The following is a 13,852-nucleotide window of genomic DNA, read 5'->3' on the forward strand; positions in this document are numbered from 1 at the left end:
AGTGACACCATTCCTAATCCAAAAGAGGAGTGTAAGGCAATACAACTAAGGAGTGGAAAGATCCTGGTGAAGAATGAAGAAGCAACTAAGAAGCCAAAGGAAAGTGACAAGAAATAAGCTGAAGAAGAGGCATCCAATGATAAAGAGGTAACAGCAAGCAAGCAGACCTCAGAGGAGCTCAAAGAAAAGGAAGATTAGCCACAAAAATCAAGGAAAGAGAAGGAAGCAATGAGAAAGCCAACCAAGAAACAAAGGCAGGAAGTGAACTTCACACCTCCACTGCCATATCCTCAAAGGGTTCAACAAGTAGACTCAGGACCAACACTTCCCAAAATTTCTTGAAGTCTTCAAGAAGTTGGAGATCAATATTTCCTTAGCAGAAGCACTTGTGCAAATGCCCCTGTATGCAAAGTTCTTGAAAGAACTTATCAACAAGAAAAGGAGTTGGCAAGAGAAGGAAACTATACTTCTCACGGAAGAATGCAGTGCTGTGATTCAAGGAGGTATCCCACAAAAGCTCAAAGATCTAGGGAGCTTTGTAGTTTCGTGTACCAAAGGCAAATTGACCCTAAACAAATCTCTCTGTGACCTTGGTGCTAGCATCAATTTGATGTCGTTATCAATGATGAAAAAGCTTGCCATAGAAGAACTCAAACCCACCAGGATGTCTTTGGTGATGGCTGACAGATCAATCAAAACACCCAATGGCATTGTGGAAAACATGTTAGTAAAGGTTGGGAAGTTTATCTTCCCTACAGACTTTGTAATTCTGGATACAGAGGAGGAAGGAAACAATTCAATTATCTCGAGGAGACCATTCTTAGCCACAGCCAGAGCCATTATTGATGTAGAGAACGGAGAGATGATTTTTAGGGTGCATAATGAACAAATGGTCAAAAATGTCTTCAAATCAATGCAACACTCCCCTGAACAAGAAAACTACATGAAGGTGGATATGATAGAAAGTCTGGTGGAGAAAATGTTAGAAGCCACTTGTCCTGAGCAACAGGAAGAAGAAGTAGTAGAAATTTCCAGTGAAGACAAGGAGAAAGAGAAGCCAAAATAGGAGTTGAAGCCTTCCCCCCCCACCTCAAATATGTGTTCCTGGGAAAAGAAGAAACCCTACTAGTGATCATTAACTCCTCCTTAAATATGGAAGAAGAGACAAGGCTGATTGAAGTGTTGAAAGCCCACAAAACAGCCTTGGGTTGGACAATTGAGGATATCAAAGGCATTAGCCCAGCCATTTGTATACATAAAATTTTGCTGGAAGAAGAATCAAAGCCTGTGGTTCAGCCCAAAAGAAAACTCAACCCAGCCATGAAGGAGGTGGTTCAAAAAGAAGCCATGAAGTTATGGAATGCTGGAATAATTTTTCCAATCTCTGACAGCTCATGGGTGAGCCCGGTTCAAGTTGTACCAAAAAAAGGAGGAATGACGGTCATCACCAATGAGAAGAATGAGTTTATCCCTACCAGAACAGTGACTGGGTGGAGGATGTGCATAGACTATAGAAGATTGAATGATACCACAAGGAAAGATCATTTTCCTCTCCCATTCATTGATCAGATGCTGGAAAGATTAGCCGGCCATGCCTATTATTGCTTCTTGGATGGGTATTCCGGGTACAATCAAATCGTGGTGGACCCCAAGGACCAAGAGAAGACTGCCTTCACATGTCCATTTGGAGTTTTTGCATATAGGAGGATGCCCTTTGGGTTATGCAACGCCCCAGCCACGTTTCAGAGGTGTATGCTTTCCATTTTCTCTGATATGGTTGAAAAATTTTTAGAAGTCTTCATGGATGATTTTTCTGTCTTTGACAATTCATTTAATACTTGTCTACATCATTTAACTCTTGTTTTGAAAAGATTCCAAGAAACTAACTTGGTCTTGAACTGGGAAAAAATGCCATTTCATGGTTCCTGAAGGGATAGTTCTTGGGCATAAAGTGTCATGCAAAGGTATAGAAGTTGATAAAGCTAAAATAGAAATGATTGAAAAACTTCCTATACTTGTTAATGTGAAAGCAGTAAGGAGTTTTCTTGGGCATGCTGGTTTTTATAGAAGGTTCATCAAAGATTTCTCAAAAATAGCAAAACCATTGAGCAATTTGCTAGTGATTGACAACCCTTTCATCTTTGATGGCAACTGTAAGCATGCCTTTGAAACATTAAAGAGAAAACTCATCACAGTGCCAATCATCATACCCCCTGATTGGAACTTACCTTTTGAACTTATGTGTGATGCAAGTGACCTTGCTATTGTTGCTGTGCTAGGACAAAAGAAAGATAAGTTGCACCATGTCATATATTATGCCAGCAAAGTGTTAAATGAAGCACAGAAAAATTATACCACCACTGAGAAAGAACTTTTGGCAATTGTTTATGCATTTGATAAGTTTAGGCAATACTTGATTGGCTCAAAAGTTATAGTGTATACTGACCATGCCGCTCTCAAGTATTTAATGTCTAAACAGGATTCAGAGCCACGGCTTATTAGGTGGGTGCTGCTGCTACAAGAGTTTGATATTGAAGGAGATAGGAAGGGAAGTGAAAATCAAGTGGCAGATCATTTATCAAGAGTACCACAAAAAGCCTATCAAGATAGACCACAACAAGTCAATGAGAATTTCCCTGATGAGCACTTGTTCCAAATTCAACAAGCACCTTGGTTTGCTGACATAGCAAATTACAAAGTAGGAAGAAAGATTCCCAAGGAATTCACCAAGCAAAAAATCAAGAAGCTACTCAATGAAGCAAAGAAATTTCTATGGGACAAACCATTCTTATTTAGACGGTGTTCAGATGGAGTGATAAGAAAATGTGTCCCTAAAGGTGAAATGAGCAACATTCTCTGGCACTGTCACGGTTCAGCTTATGGAGGGCATTTTGGACCCGAAAGAACAGCAGCCAAGGTACTTCAAAGTGGATTTTATTGGCCAACAATCTTTAAGGATGCTAGAGAGTTTACTCATTAATGCAGTGAATGCCAAAAGGCTGGAGGTTTGACAAGGAGGAATGAGATGCCTCAAAACTATATCCTGGAAGTGGAGTTGTTTGACCTCTGGGGCATTGATTTCATGGGCCCATTTCCCCCCTCTTACTCTTTTAAGTACATCTTGGTAGTAGTAGAATACGTTTCAAAATGGGTGGAAGCCATAGCCACAACCACGTGTGATGCACCAGTTGTTCTTCAGTTCTTAAAGAAACACATATTCACCAGGTATGGAGTACTTAAAGGATTGGTGAGTGATGGCGGTGGTCACTTCTGCAACAGACAGATGGAGAAGCTACTTCATAAGTATGGAGTGATACATAAAGTGGCTACACCTTACCATCCACAGACCAATGGTCAGGTAGAACTTACCAATAGGGAGTTGAAGAAAATTTTGGAGAAGACAGTGGGAGCTACTAGAAAGGATTGGACTAAAAAACTGGAAGATGCACTTTGGGCATACAGGACAGCATTCAAGATACCTATTGGGAAATCCCCCTTCCAGCTATTGTATGGCAAATCTTGTCACCTCCCTGTAGAGCTCGAACATAGAGCTTTTTGGGCCACTAAACTTCTCAACCTTGATTCCCAAGCTGCAGGAGAAAAAAGGCTGTTACAACTAAATGAGTTGGACGAATTTAGGCTAGAAGCTTATGAAAGTGCTAAGATATATAAGGAAAGAGCTAAGAGGTGGCATGATAAGAAGATCATAAAGAAGGAATTCAAGCTAGGACAGCAAGTGCTCGTGTACAATTCAAGACTTAAGATATTTCCTGGCAAACTTAAGTCTAAATGGACTGGCCCATATTTAGTGACAAAGATATTTCCTTATGGAAGCCTTGAGCTGCTAGATGAAGCTACACAGAGCCACTTCACAGTGAATGGACACTGAGCAAAGCCTTACTTAGGAGGACAATGGGACAAGGAGAAAGAAATCCAGAATCTGAACTAAGCAAGCACTAAGGATGTCAAGCTAGTGACAATAAAAGAGCGCTTGTTGGGAGGTAACCCAATCTGAGGTAGTTTCCATTTCATAGCTATTTTAATAAAAAGGTCAATTAGCTCTATCCGTATTGCAAGGTGCTAAGTTTAGTGTTACACACCACAATAATATAAGGGAGAATGAAGAATTCTAAGTTTGGTGTTCCACCAAAATCTCATCATAAAATACATTCTCACCCCCCTGCACAAAGCTAGGTCCATGCAATCGGATAAACTAGTTAACTATTCTGCTGTTTTCTAGTCATTCATTTTATTGCTTTTGAAAAAGAAGAAGATTTTGCATATAGCTAATTTGTTGCATAAGAAGCATTGGCAAGGAATTAAGTTTGGTGTTTGCACACCAAAGTAAGCTCAAAAGCCCACAGATAAAGTCTTGCAGATTAACTGAATACCTAAAGGAGTTGAAAAGCAAGCAACATTTGAGGAGTATGCAGGAAAATAGCCAAAAACTTAGGGAACATCTGCATTATGACTTATAAGGAGCAAAAAGAAGGAAGAATGAAAAGCTGCAACCCAACAGGTTGTATTTATACTTGATCCTTGTTGATATGTAATGATTTAATTCAGAAAGCCCTTTATGTCTGGCTGAAATGATTATTTACTTGCAAGTGGAGGTACATGTTGAAGAAAGCTATCTACATAAATTTTGCTTGAAAGCCATCTGCATAATAATTGTCATCGTTCATTAGCTTGAATTTTGTTTTGTTTCCTTTGCTTTTTGAATAAAAGAGAGATGTTTGACTTAGAAAAGTAATTGTTCAATGTTGTAAAAGTTAGAATGAAAGTTAGTGGTGGTATGTGTTTGATTCAATTGTTAGCTCATAGAATAATTGCTGCATAATGACATGTTACTTGAAGCCTAAGCTAGTTTGCTACTATGATTTCTCAATTAATGAAAGTCCCTTGAAAATAAATCAAAACAAATAGAAAAAGAAGAAGAAAAGACAAAGGGCAAAGAAACAAACAATAAGGCTAGACACTAATAGCTTGGACCCTAGGACATATGCCTGTGGTGTTTATGTACTAGGATATGCTTGGACAAGTAAGTTCTAAGGAGTATTTTAAAACTTGGCAACTTAGATCAACTGATTTGGGATTGCCAACTGAAATTCCACAATAAAGAGTAACCTAGCTACAAAACATTTAGTTATCCAAAGAGATGTTGGGCATCAATGATCCTAGGAAGCAAAAGTGAGCCATGTGTCTGTGGTGAAGAAATGTTGAGTGAAATTAAGCCAAAGGCCACTGCAACATTTGCCACCAAGTCTTCAATAAGTAATAAGCTCTTTATGCAAAAGAAAGAAGAAAAGCTAACAAGGGAAATGAGCAAAAAGTAAGGCATTGTAGCAGCAACCTTGGTGAATCCTTAAGGAAACATTGTTTGTTTTGATAGCAAGTAATAAATGAGCTACTTTTTGAATCTGCATAAAACCCCATAAGCCAAATTCAACTATCTGCTTAATAAGGACATATATACTTATCTATTTCATTATATCTTCTCTTATGTTTGATGCTTGCTTGGGGACAAGCAAGTTTTAAGTTTGGTGTTGTGATGACAAGTCATCTTAGCCTAGTTTCACTAGCCTTTTTCTTTGTTTTCATTAGGTTTTATGCACTTTCTTGCATTTTAAGTAAGTAATTTGGAATGAAAATGCATGACTTCTTTAAATCAAACAACCACCATTTTAATTGATGCTAAATCATGAGGTTTGGGCTAAAATTAATTGATTTTTAATGATTTATAAACCTTGTGAATTTGGTGATACTTTGATTGGTTATTTTGATTAATTGTAGGTGAAGAAAAGAAGAAAACAAGAAAGCGTGGCTTAAGAAGTGTGGCTCAAGGAAAAGAAAAGTGTGGCAAAGAACATAAGGAAGCGTGGCACATGAAATGAGGGAAGCCACAATGCTCACCCCAAGAGCTCAGTGCTCTCCAAAGGAGCACAACAATTAACCAAGGAAGCAATGTCTCAATGCTCTGCTCACCTTGTGAGCTGAGCATAATTTGAAGCCAAGAAACAAAGAAAGGAAAAACAATGCTCAGCTCACCAAGGGAGCATTATCGGGCATTCATCAAAAGAAATTCATGGAAATTATTTGCCAAATACCTTCTCCAAGAGTCGAACCAAGAACCAAGGGGGAGTGGGGAACCGCTACTCACAAGGAAAATAAGCCAAGAATTGGCCAATTGCATCATCCAAGGTTCGAACTCAACACTTTGAGGAAGCAAGGAGCAAAGAGCTACAAGGAAACCAAGAAAATACCACCAGCGCATGCTTCCCTCAAGTTTCGAACCAAGGACCTCCCTTGGAAGCTCCAATGCTCAACTCACTTGGAGAGCTGAGTGCTACTCCTTGGTGCATCACACAAGAGCTTGACACGGGCCAAAGGAAATGAGCGCGCAACAATTTGACACGGCCAGGGAATAAGACGCGCACAAGGCATGCATGCAAGGCCCCAATGCTCAGCTCACCTTGTGAGTAGAGCATTCCCCTGGTGCCTTCACTAACATTGCACGCTACAAAGGATCCCCACACAAATCCTCAATGCTCAGCTCCCCACTTGAGCTGAGCATCCTCCTAGAAGCAAATTCTCCATGGGCTGAAAATTGAATTAAAAATCCAACTTAATTCATTTCTTCACCAATTCAAAAGCCCATCCAAATTCCAAAATCCAAGAATACAAAGTGTATAAATAGTAGGTAGTTTGATGTAATTAAGAACCTCTAGAATCACTTTTGAATTTTCTTTTAACTTCCATTTTTTGGGCTTTTACTTTGGGATTTAGTTCTTAGAGAATTGGGGAGGAGAATTGATCTCTCTTCTTCCTTGTTCTTGCTTGAGCACCCTTTACTTTTCTTGCTTTGGATCTTGGGTGAAGAATTGAAGGACTTCTATTTCAATCTCACCTTGAGATCTCTTGTTTTAATTTTCTGCATAATTGAATTTCAATTTCTGTTTACTGCTTCATCTCTACTCTTTCTACAATTCACTGTTCTTTATTTCTTTTGTAATTGTTCTTGTTGGATCAAGGAAGGAATTGAGATCTAGACTTGTTTTCTAGTCTCTTCCACTTCTTATATCTTCAACCTTCTTTTAAATTACTGCAAATTAAGCATCGCTCACTTTCTGTTCTTAAATTTTCAAAGCATTTTTACTTTTCTGTTTGAGATCTACCTTAATTCAATTTATCTTCTACTTGTCTGTTTATTGCAATTCACTTGTTCTTGTTTAATTTCTGCAATCTCAGTTCCCAATCCCTTTTATAATTCAAGCAATTTACATTTCTTGCACTTTAAGTTTCAGCCATTTATATTTCTTGCAATTTAAGTTTCTACACTTTATATTACTTGCACTTTAAGATTCAGCTTCTTTACTTTCTTTGCTCTTTAATTTACGGCAATTCTTCCCTTCTCCTTTACATTTCAAGCAATTTAGCTTCTGTTAATCACAAACACTCAACCAATACTTGATTCTCTTGACTAAATCAACCACTAAACAAAAATTGCACAATCCTTCAATCCCTGTGGGATCGACCTCACTCAAGTGAGTTATTATTACTGGATGCGACCCGGTGCACTTGCCGGTGAGTTTCGTGTTGGATCATTTTCCACTTCTAGTAGCGAGACCACCGCTCTTGCCAAATCCTTGGTTGAGATGACAAACATTCTAAAGCAACTCCAATTGGGTCAACAACAACCTTCACCACCTCCTTAATAATATAACCAACAACCTCCTCAACAATATAGTCAACAATTGGTCCCCCAAAAAGTGTGTGGCATTTGCTCTTGCTATTCCCATTACACGGACGAGTGTCCAAGTCTTCAAGAAGATAACACCTTGGCGGATACCCACAACTATTATGACCGCCCGACTCAAGGGTACCACCAACAAGGCGGCAAATTCAACCAAGGGTATCCCCAAAAAGGAGGAAGCTACAACCAAGGGGGTGGCAATTATAATCAAAATTGGAGGGACAATCACCAACAAGGAGGTAGGGACAACAACAACAATGGAGGCAATCAAAGATAGAACAACAACAACTCACAAAATCGATACTCCCAAAACCAACCATACACTGAACAAAACCAAGGAAGAAACTACCAAACCTATCAACCACCACATCAACGACCACCACCTCTACCCAACCAATCACAAGCCCCTCAAATCACATACCCTTCCACTTCTCCCAATCAAGATGATACACTCCGGACTATTCTCCAAGGCCAAAAAGAGCTCCAAACCACACTTGCTTCCAGCCTTACCGGTCTTGCATCTACTCTACAAGCTCTTCTCACACGCATGGATTCACCCTCCACTTTTGCTCCGCAAGCCCCAAATTCTAGTGCCATTCCTTCTCAACCTCAATCTAATCCAAAAGGTGGCATTAATACCATTACCTTAAGATCCGGGACTCAATTGAAAGAGAAGAAGGCAAAGGACCCAAGTCCAATCATAATCACTCAAGAGGAAGAGGGAATCGAGATAGAAGAAATAGAATAGGAGGAGGAAGCACAAGTCATAGTTGAGGATGAAGAGACTAAACCAACAAGTGAGGTCCCCAAGAATAAGGGTGCCGTGGAAGAAGAAATTGCTCAACCAATCCCATTTCCTACACTTGCAAAGAAAGCTAGGAAGCATATGGAACTTGACCCCAAAATGGTAGAAATATTCAAGAAAGTTGAGGTAATTATCCCTCTCTTTGATGCTATCCATCAAGTACCTAAATATGCAAAATTCCTTAAGGATTTATGCATGAACAAGGATAGAATTCTTGAGTTAGAAACTATTCCATTGGGGAGTTCTATTTCCGCTTTAATGGGAGCATTACCCGAGAAGTGTGATGATTTGGGCCCGTGCATGGTCACTTGTACCGTAGATAGGGTTCAATTTCTAGATTGTATGTGTGATCTCGGTGCATGTGTTAGCATTATACCTCTTTTCGTCTACTGTATATTGAAGCTACCACCATTGAAGAAGTCGGCGGCAAGATTTGTCTTGGCGGACAAGAGCATAATAACCATGACGGTTGTTGCAGAAGATGTATTGGTGAATATAAAAGGGTTGGTATTTCCAATTGATTTTTACGTTCTTGAGATGCCATCAAGCGAGTCCAAGAGGGCATCATCTATCCTACTTGGGAGACCATTTTTGAGAACTCTACATTCAGGTTGGATGCCTACTCAAGAACCTACTCATTTGAAATAGATGGGAGAGTTGTGAGTTTTAGCCTAGAAGAAGCAATGAAGCACCCACCGGAGAATCATTCTCTATTCTGGTGTGACCCAATTGACAACATTGTGGCCGAAGTGCATTTTGCAAAGTTAGATGAGAAGCATATGATTGAAGACACAAGTGAAAATCCAAGTGAAGCAAATGCATTACCCCATCTGGATCATCCGGAAGTTCCAGCCTCAAGTCAAGACCAAAAGGTAGAATTAAAGCCACTACCACCCCACCTAAAGTACTCATATCTTGATGAAGCCCACAAGTTCCCCGTGATTATTGCAAGGGAACTAAATCATCAACAAGAAGAAAAGTTGCTATGTGTTTTGAGGAAGAACAAAAAGGCCATAGGGTGGAGCTTGGCGGATCTAGTGGGAACAAGCCCACAAGTATGCGAGAACCGAATATTCCTCGAGGAAAGAGCTAGACCCGTTCAACAACCTCAAAGGCGACTCAATCTTACCATTCTAGAGGTTGTGAAAAAAGAGGTCACTCGGCTACTAGAAGCGGATCATCTACCCCATTTCGGATAGTGAATGGGTGAGCCCGGTCCAAGTCGTGCCAAAGAAATTCGGGGTGACCAAAATCAAGAATGAGAGCGGGGAGCTCATAGCAACAAGGGTGCAAAACTCTTGGAGGGTGTGCATCGACTACCGAAGGTTGAATGCGGCCACTAGAAAAGATCATTTCCCACTACTGTTTATCAACCAAATGCTTGATCAATTAGCCGGTAAATCTCATTATTGTTTTCTAGATGGTAATTCGGGGTACTTCCAAATACACATTGCTCTAGAAGATCAAGAAAAAACAACATTTACTTGACCCTTTGGAACCTATGCCTATAAGCGTATGCCATTCGGCTTATGTAATGCACTTGCAACTTTCCAAAGGTGCATGATGAGCATATTTGGGGATTTTCTAGAGCAATGCATGGAAGTTTTCATGGATGATTTCAGCGTGTATGGTGATTCTTTTGATCATTGCTTAGATAATCTTGAAAAAGTTTTGGAAAGATGCACTAAATCAAACCTTGTCTTAAATTTTGAAAAGTGCCATTTCATGGTTAGGCAAGGCATTGTTTTAGGAGATATTGTTTGCAAAGAAGGTATTTCTGTAGATCCAGCAAAAATAAATGTTATATCTAGCTTGCCTTATCCCTCCTCCGAGAGGGAAGTCCGTTTGTTCCTTAGACATGCAGGATTTTACCGAAGATTTATCAAGGACTTTAGTAAGTTAGCATTGCCTCTTTCTCGACTATTGCAAAAGGACATTGAATTTGATCTAAGCAAGGATTGCATGGAAGCTTTCGACAAGCTTAAAGTGGCATTGACACAAGCTCCCGTCGTAAGAGGGCCGGATTAGAGTCGGCCATTCGAAATAATATGAGATGCTTCAAACTATGCGGTGGGAGCCGCGTTAGCACAACACGAGGGTAAGAATCCATATGTCATAGCCTATGCATCAAAAACACTAAATGGGGCCTGTTCTGAAGGTTAACTGAAACTATAGGTCGATCTCAGACAAGATCTTCTGTACTAGTTGGAATGGTTTGTGTCCGACATGTTGGACTTGGTGGTGATGCTGATTCTTTCGTTTTCGGAGGGTGGGGGGTACCTGCAAGGGACTCCGATGCTTAAGTTAGCAAGGGTATTAAGCAGGTATTGAGTAGAATCAGAGTATGAGTTATACATGGGAGCTCCAATGTATTTATAATGGCATAGAGTGACCTTCTTAGATAAGATAAGTTAGTTATCTTGTCTTATTTTTATCTTATCTTTAATTGAGGTCATCATATCTTCAAGGGAACCGCCATTCTCTCTGTAGGCTTGGGCTACCTTAGGATTTGGGGCGTGTTCCTCCGTTTGGGCCCTCTATTGAGCCTTCCTGTGATTTGGCCGACCTCATTGAGAAGAGGTCGGGTCCTCCTGACCTTAAAGAGGTCGGTCGCTTTGTCTGTAGAACATCCCGAGTCGGAAAGCTCGACCCAGGGTATGAACAGTGCCACTGCTCGAGCTCGGACTTTATTCTGGAGGCCGAGTCTTATTTTTAGTACTTTGAGCCTTTTCAGGTAAAGCTGAACTCGAGCACTTTGTCGCTTTATCTTCCGTAGAGCTCTTTCTTGAATACGGAACATTTCTATTCCGTTTCTTCTAAAAGCGTGCGCTTTTGCCTTTAGCATTTTTTTCTTGGGAATGCGCGAGGGTTTTTAATGCCCCTATTAATTTGTTTTTGTTCCATTTCTCTTGGTTTTCTTTATTCAAATTTTGTATCCAATAGACGGTTTTCCTTTCCCTGTAACTTCCATTCCTTTTCACCGTTTCTTGTCCTGCTCCTCTCGTTTCATTGTGACGCTTTGGCCTTTGCTTGGTGCTTTCTGCTTTGTGGTCGATTCTCTGCTACTCCTTTTTCAAAGTTTTCTTCCTTCTTCCAGGTTGGTTTTGCTTTCCTCTTCACCTTTTTATTTCTGCTACTTTTGCTTTAACCTTTTCTTTTGTTTCTGTTTTTACTTTTGGAATGTGATTCTTCAATAAAGTTTTGATTTTGCCTAAGTTGTCGTTGGAAAGCTTGAGTCTTTTCATACTGCCATGCTTGACTGTCACTACGATGCATGTTTTCTGGTTTTCTTTTCGTCTTTCTGTGTGCTTTCGGCTGGATTTCCTGGTAGTTTAGTGCCTTTAAGGTTTTGCATGTTGCTGCGTTTTGAAAAAAAGGTTGCTCCTTTGGTGGCTTTGTTTTGTCGGTATTTTTTCTACGGAGTGGAGACGATGGTTTCTTGGTGATTTCTGGTTTAAGAGAAAAAAAGGGTCGTTGCTGGGGTGTGAACTTCTAGGTCCCTTTGGGCTCTTGTTCTGTGGTTGCCTCCAAAGGATCCCCTTGGATCTTTTGTGTAGGTCCTGGGGTCTCCTTTTGTTCCTCATACTGTGCTGGGTTGTGTGGTCAAGTTATTTTGCTATTTGTTCGAGATGTTTTTTAGTAATCCAATATTCTTTTCTTATTGTAGGACTAGTTGGCCTCATGGCTTATCGCAAAAATATTGTTGAGACGTCTTCCCAAGTTCTTGAGGGCATGGCTGATTGGGTGGATTCAATGGTTCTTCTATGTATTTCTGTCGTGGACTCTGATTTTGGTATAGAGCTGCGAAAATATCATGATGAAAGAGTTTGTTTTCCCACCTCAGTCGAGGGGGAGCGTCCCTTCTTCTATGCTTATGAATATTTTTTTAGTCAGTTGAATATTATTTTTCCTTTTTCTGCCGTTGAAACCGACTTGTTGTGGTCGTGTAACATTACTCCATCCCAGCTTCATCCTAATTCATGGGGTTTTATAAAAAATTTTCAATTACTGTGTCAAGAGTTAGGCATCAAGCCTTCTCTAACTCTTTTTCTTTACTTGTTTGTTTCGGCCAAGCCTGGGGCTTCTTCAAAAAAGAAAGCTTCTTGGGTTTCCTTTAGATCTGCTCAAGGGCACAAGGTCTTTGCCATGTATGACGAGTCCTTTAAGGACTTCAAAAACTATTTCTTTAAAGTTCGAGCTGTTGAGGGGGATCGCCCTTTTTTTCTTGATGAAAATGATGAACCTACTTTTCCTCTTGAGTGGAAAAAGAATGTCATGGTGCCTCGGTATACTTGGGAGATGCTAGATGAGGTCGAGCAGGCCTTTGTGAGTGTATTGGAGGATATTTGGGGGGGAGCCTCCACATCTGGATACTAAGAAATTTCTGGGGGACCCATCTTTGGTCCAAAAAGTGTTGGGTACTGACTGACGTGTTTTCATTTTATTCTATTTTGCCCCTGTGATCCTTGACTTTTGTTGTTGATTTTGTATTTTCTGGATTTCAGAAATGTCGAAGAACAACGACTCGATGAAGGCTTTTGATGAGCGGAGCGGATAATTTATACGCTTTTTGGCATTGTTTTTAGTATGTTTTTAGTATGATCTAGTTAGTTTTTAGTATATTTCTATTAGTTTTTAGTTAAAATTCACTTTTTTGGACTTTACTATGAGTTTGTGTATTTTTTTGTGATTTCAGGTATTTTCTGGCTGAAATTGAGGGTCCTAAGCAAAAATCTGATTCAGAGACTGAAAACGACTGCAGATGCTGTTGGATTCTGACCTCCCTGCACTCGAAGTGGATTTTTTGGAGCTACAGAAGCCCAATTGGCGCGCTCTCAACGGCGTTGGAAAGTAGACATCCTGGGCTTTCCAGCAATATATGATAGTCCATACTTTGCCCAAGATTTGATGGCCCAAACCGGCGTGGCAAATCAGCCTCAGAAATTCCAGCGTTTAACGCTGGGACTGGCATAAAACTTGGAGTTAAACGCCCAAACTGGCATAAAAGCTGGCGTTTAACTCCAGAAAAGTTCTCTACACGAAAATGCTTCAATGCTCAGCCCAAGCACACACCAAGTGGACCCAGAAGTGGATTTTTATGACATTTACTCATTTCTGTATACCCTAGGTTACTAGTTTACTATTAGTAGGATCTTTTGACATTGTATCAGTACCTCATGACACTTTACACGTCTCTTTGTATACTTTCCACAGCATGAGTCTCTAAACCCCATGGTTGGGGGTGAGGAGCTCTGCTGTGTCTTGATGGATTAATGCAATTACTACTATTTTTT

At 40.2% G+C, this 13,852-nt stretch overlaps 1 protein-coding gene across 1 annotated transcript; it reads left to right on the forward strand.

Moving 5' to 3' along the window:
• Positions 1-394: 394 nt before the first annotated feature.
• Positions 395-1,066, forward strand: LOC107488963 (uncharacterized). The gene has a single exon (XM_016109749.1). It carries the CDS (start codon positions 395-397, stop codon positions 1,064-1,066), a length of 672 nt encoding a protein of 223 aa, XP_015965235.1.
• Positions 1,067-13,852: the final 12,786 nt, after the last annotated feature.

Source organism: Arachis duranensis, chromosome 5 (genome assembly GCF_000817695.3).
Source record: "Arachis duranensis cultivar V14167 chromosome 5, aradu.V14167.gnm2.J7QH, whole genome shotgun sequence".
Classification (NCBI taxonomy): Eukaryota; Viridiplantae; Streptophyta; class Magnoliopsida; order Fabales; family Fabaceae; genus Arachis; species Arachis duranensis.

What these genes read in the sequence shown, in the direction of transcription:
- LOC107488963 (XM_016109749.1), top strand. Translation starts at nt 395, where the DNA reads ATGCCCCTGTATGCAAAGTTCTTGAAAGAACTTATCAACAAGAAAAGG.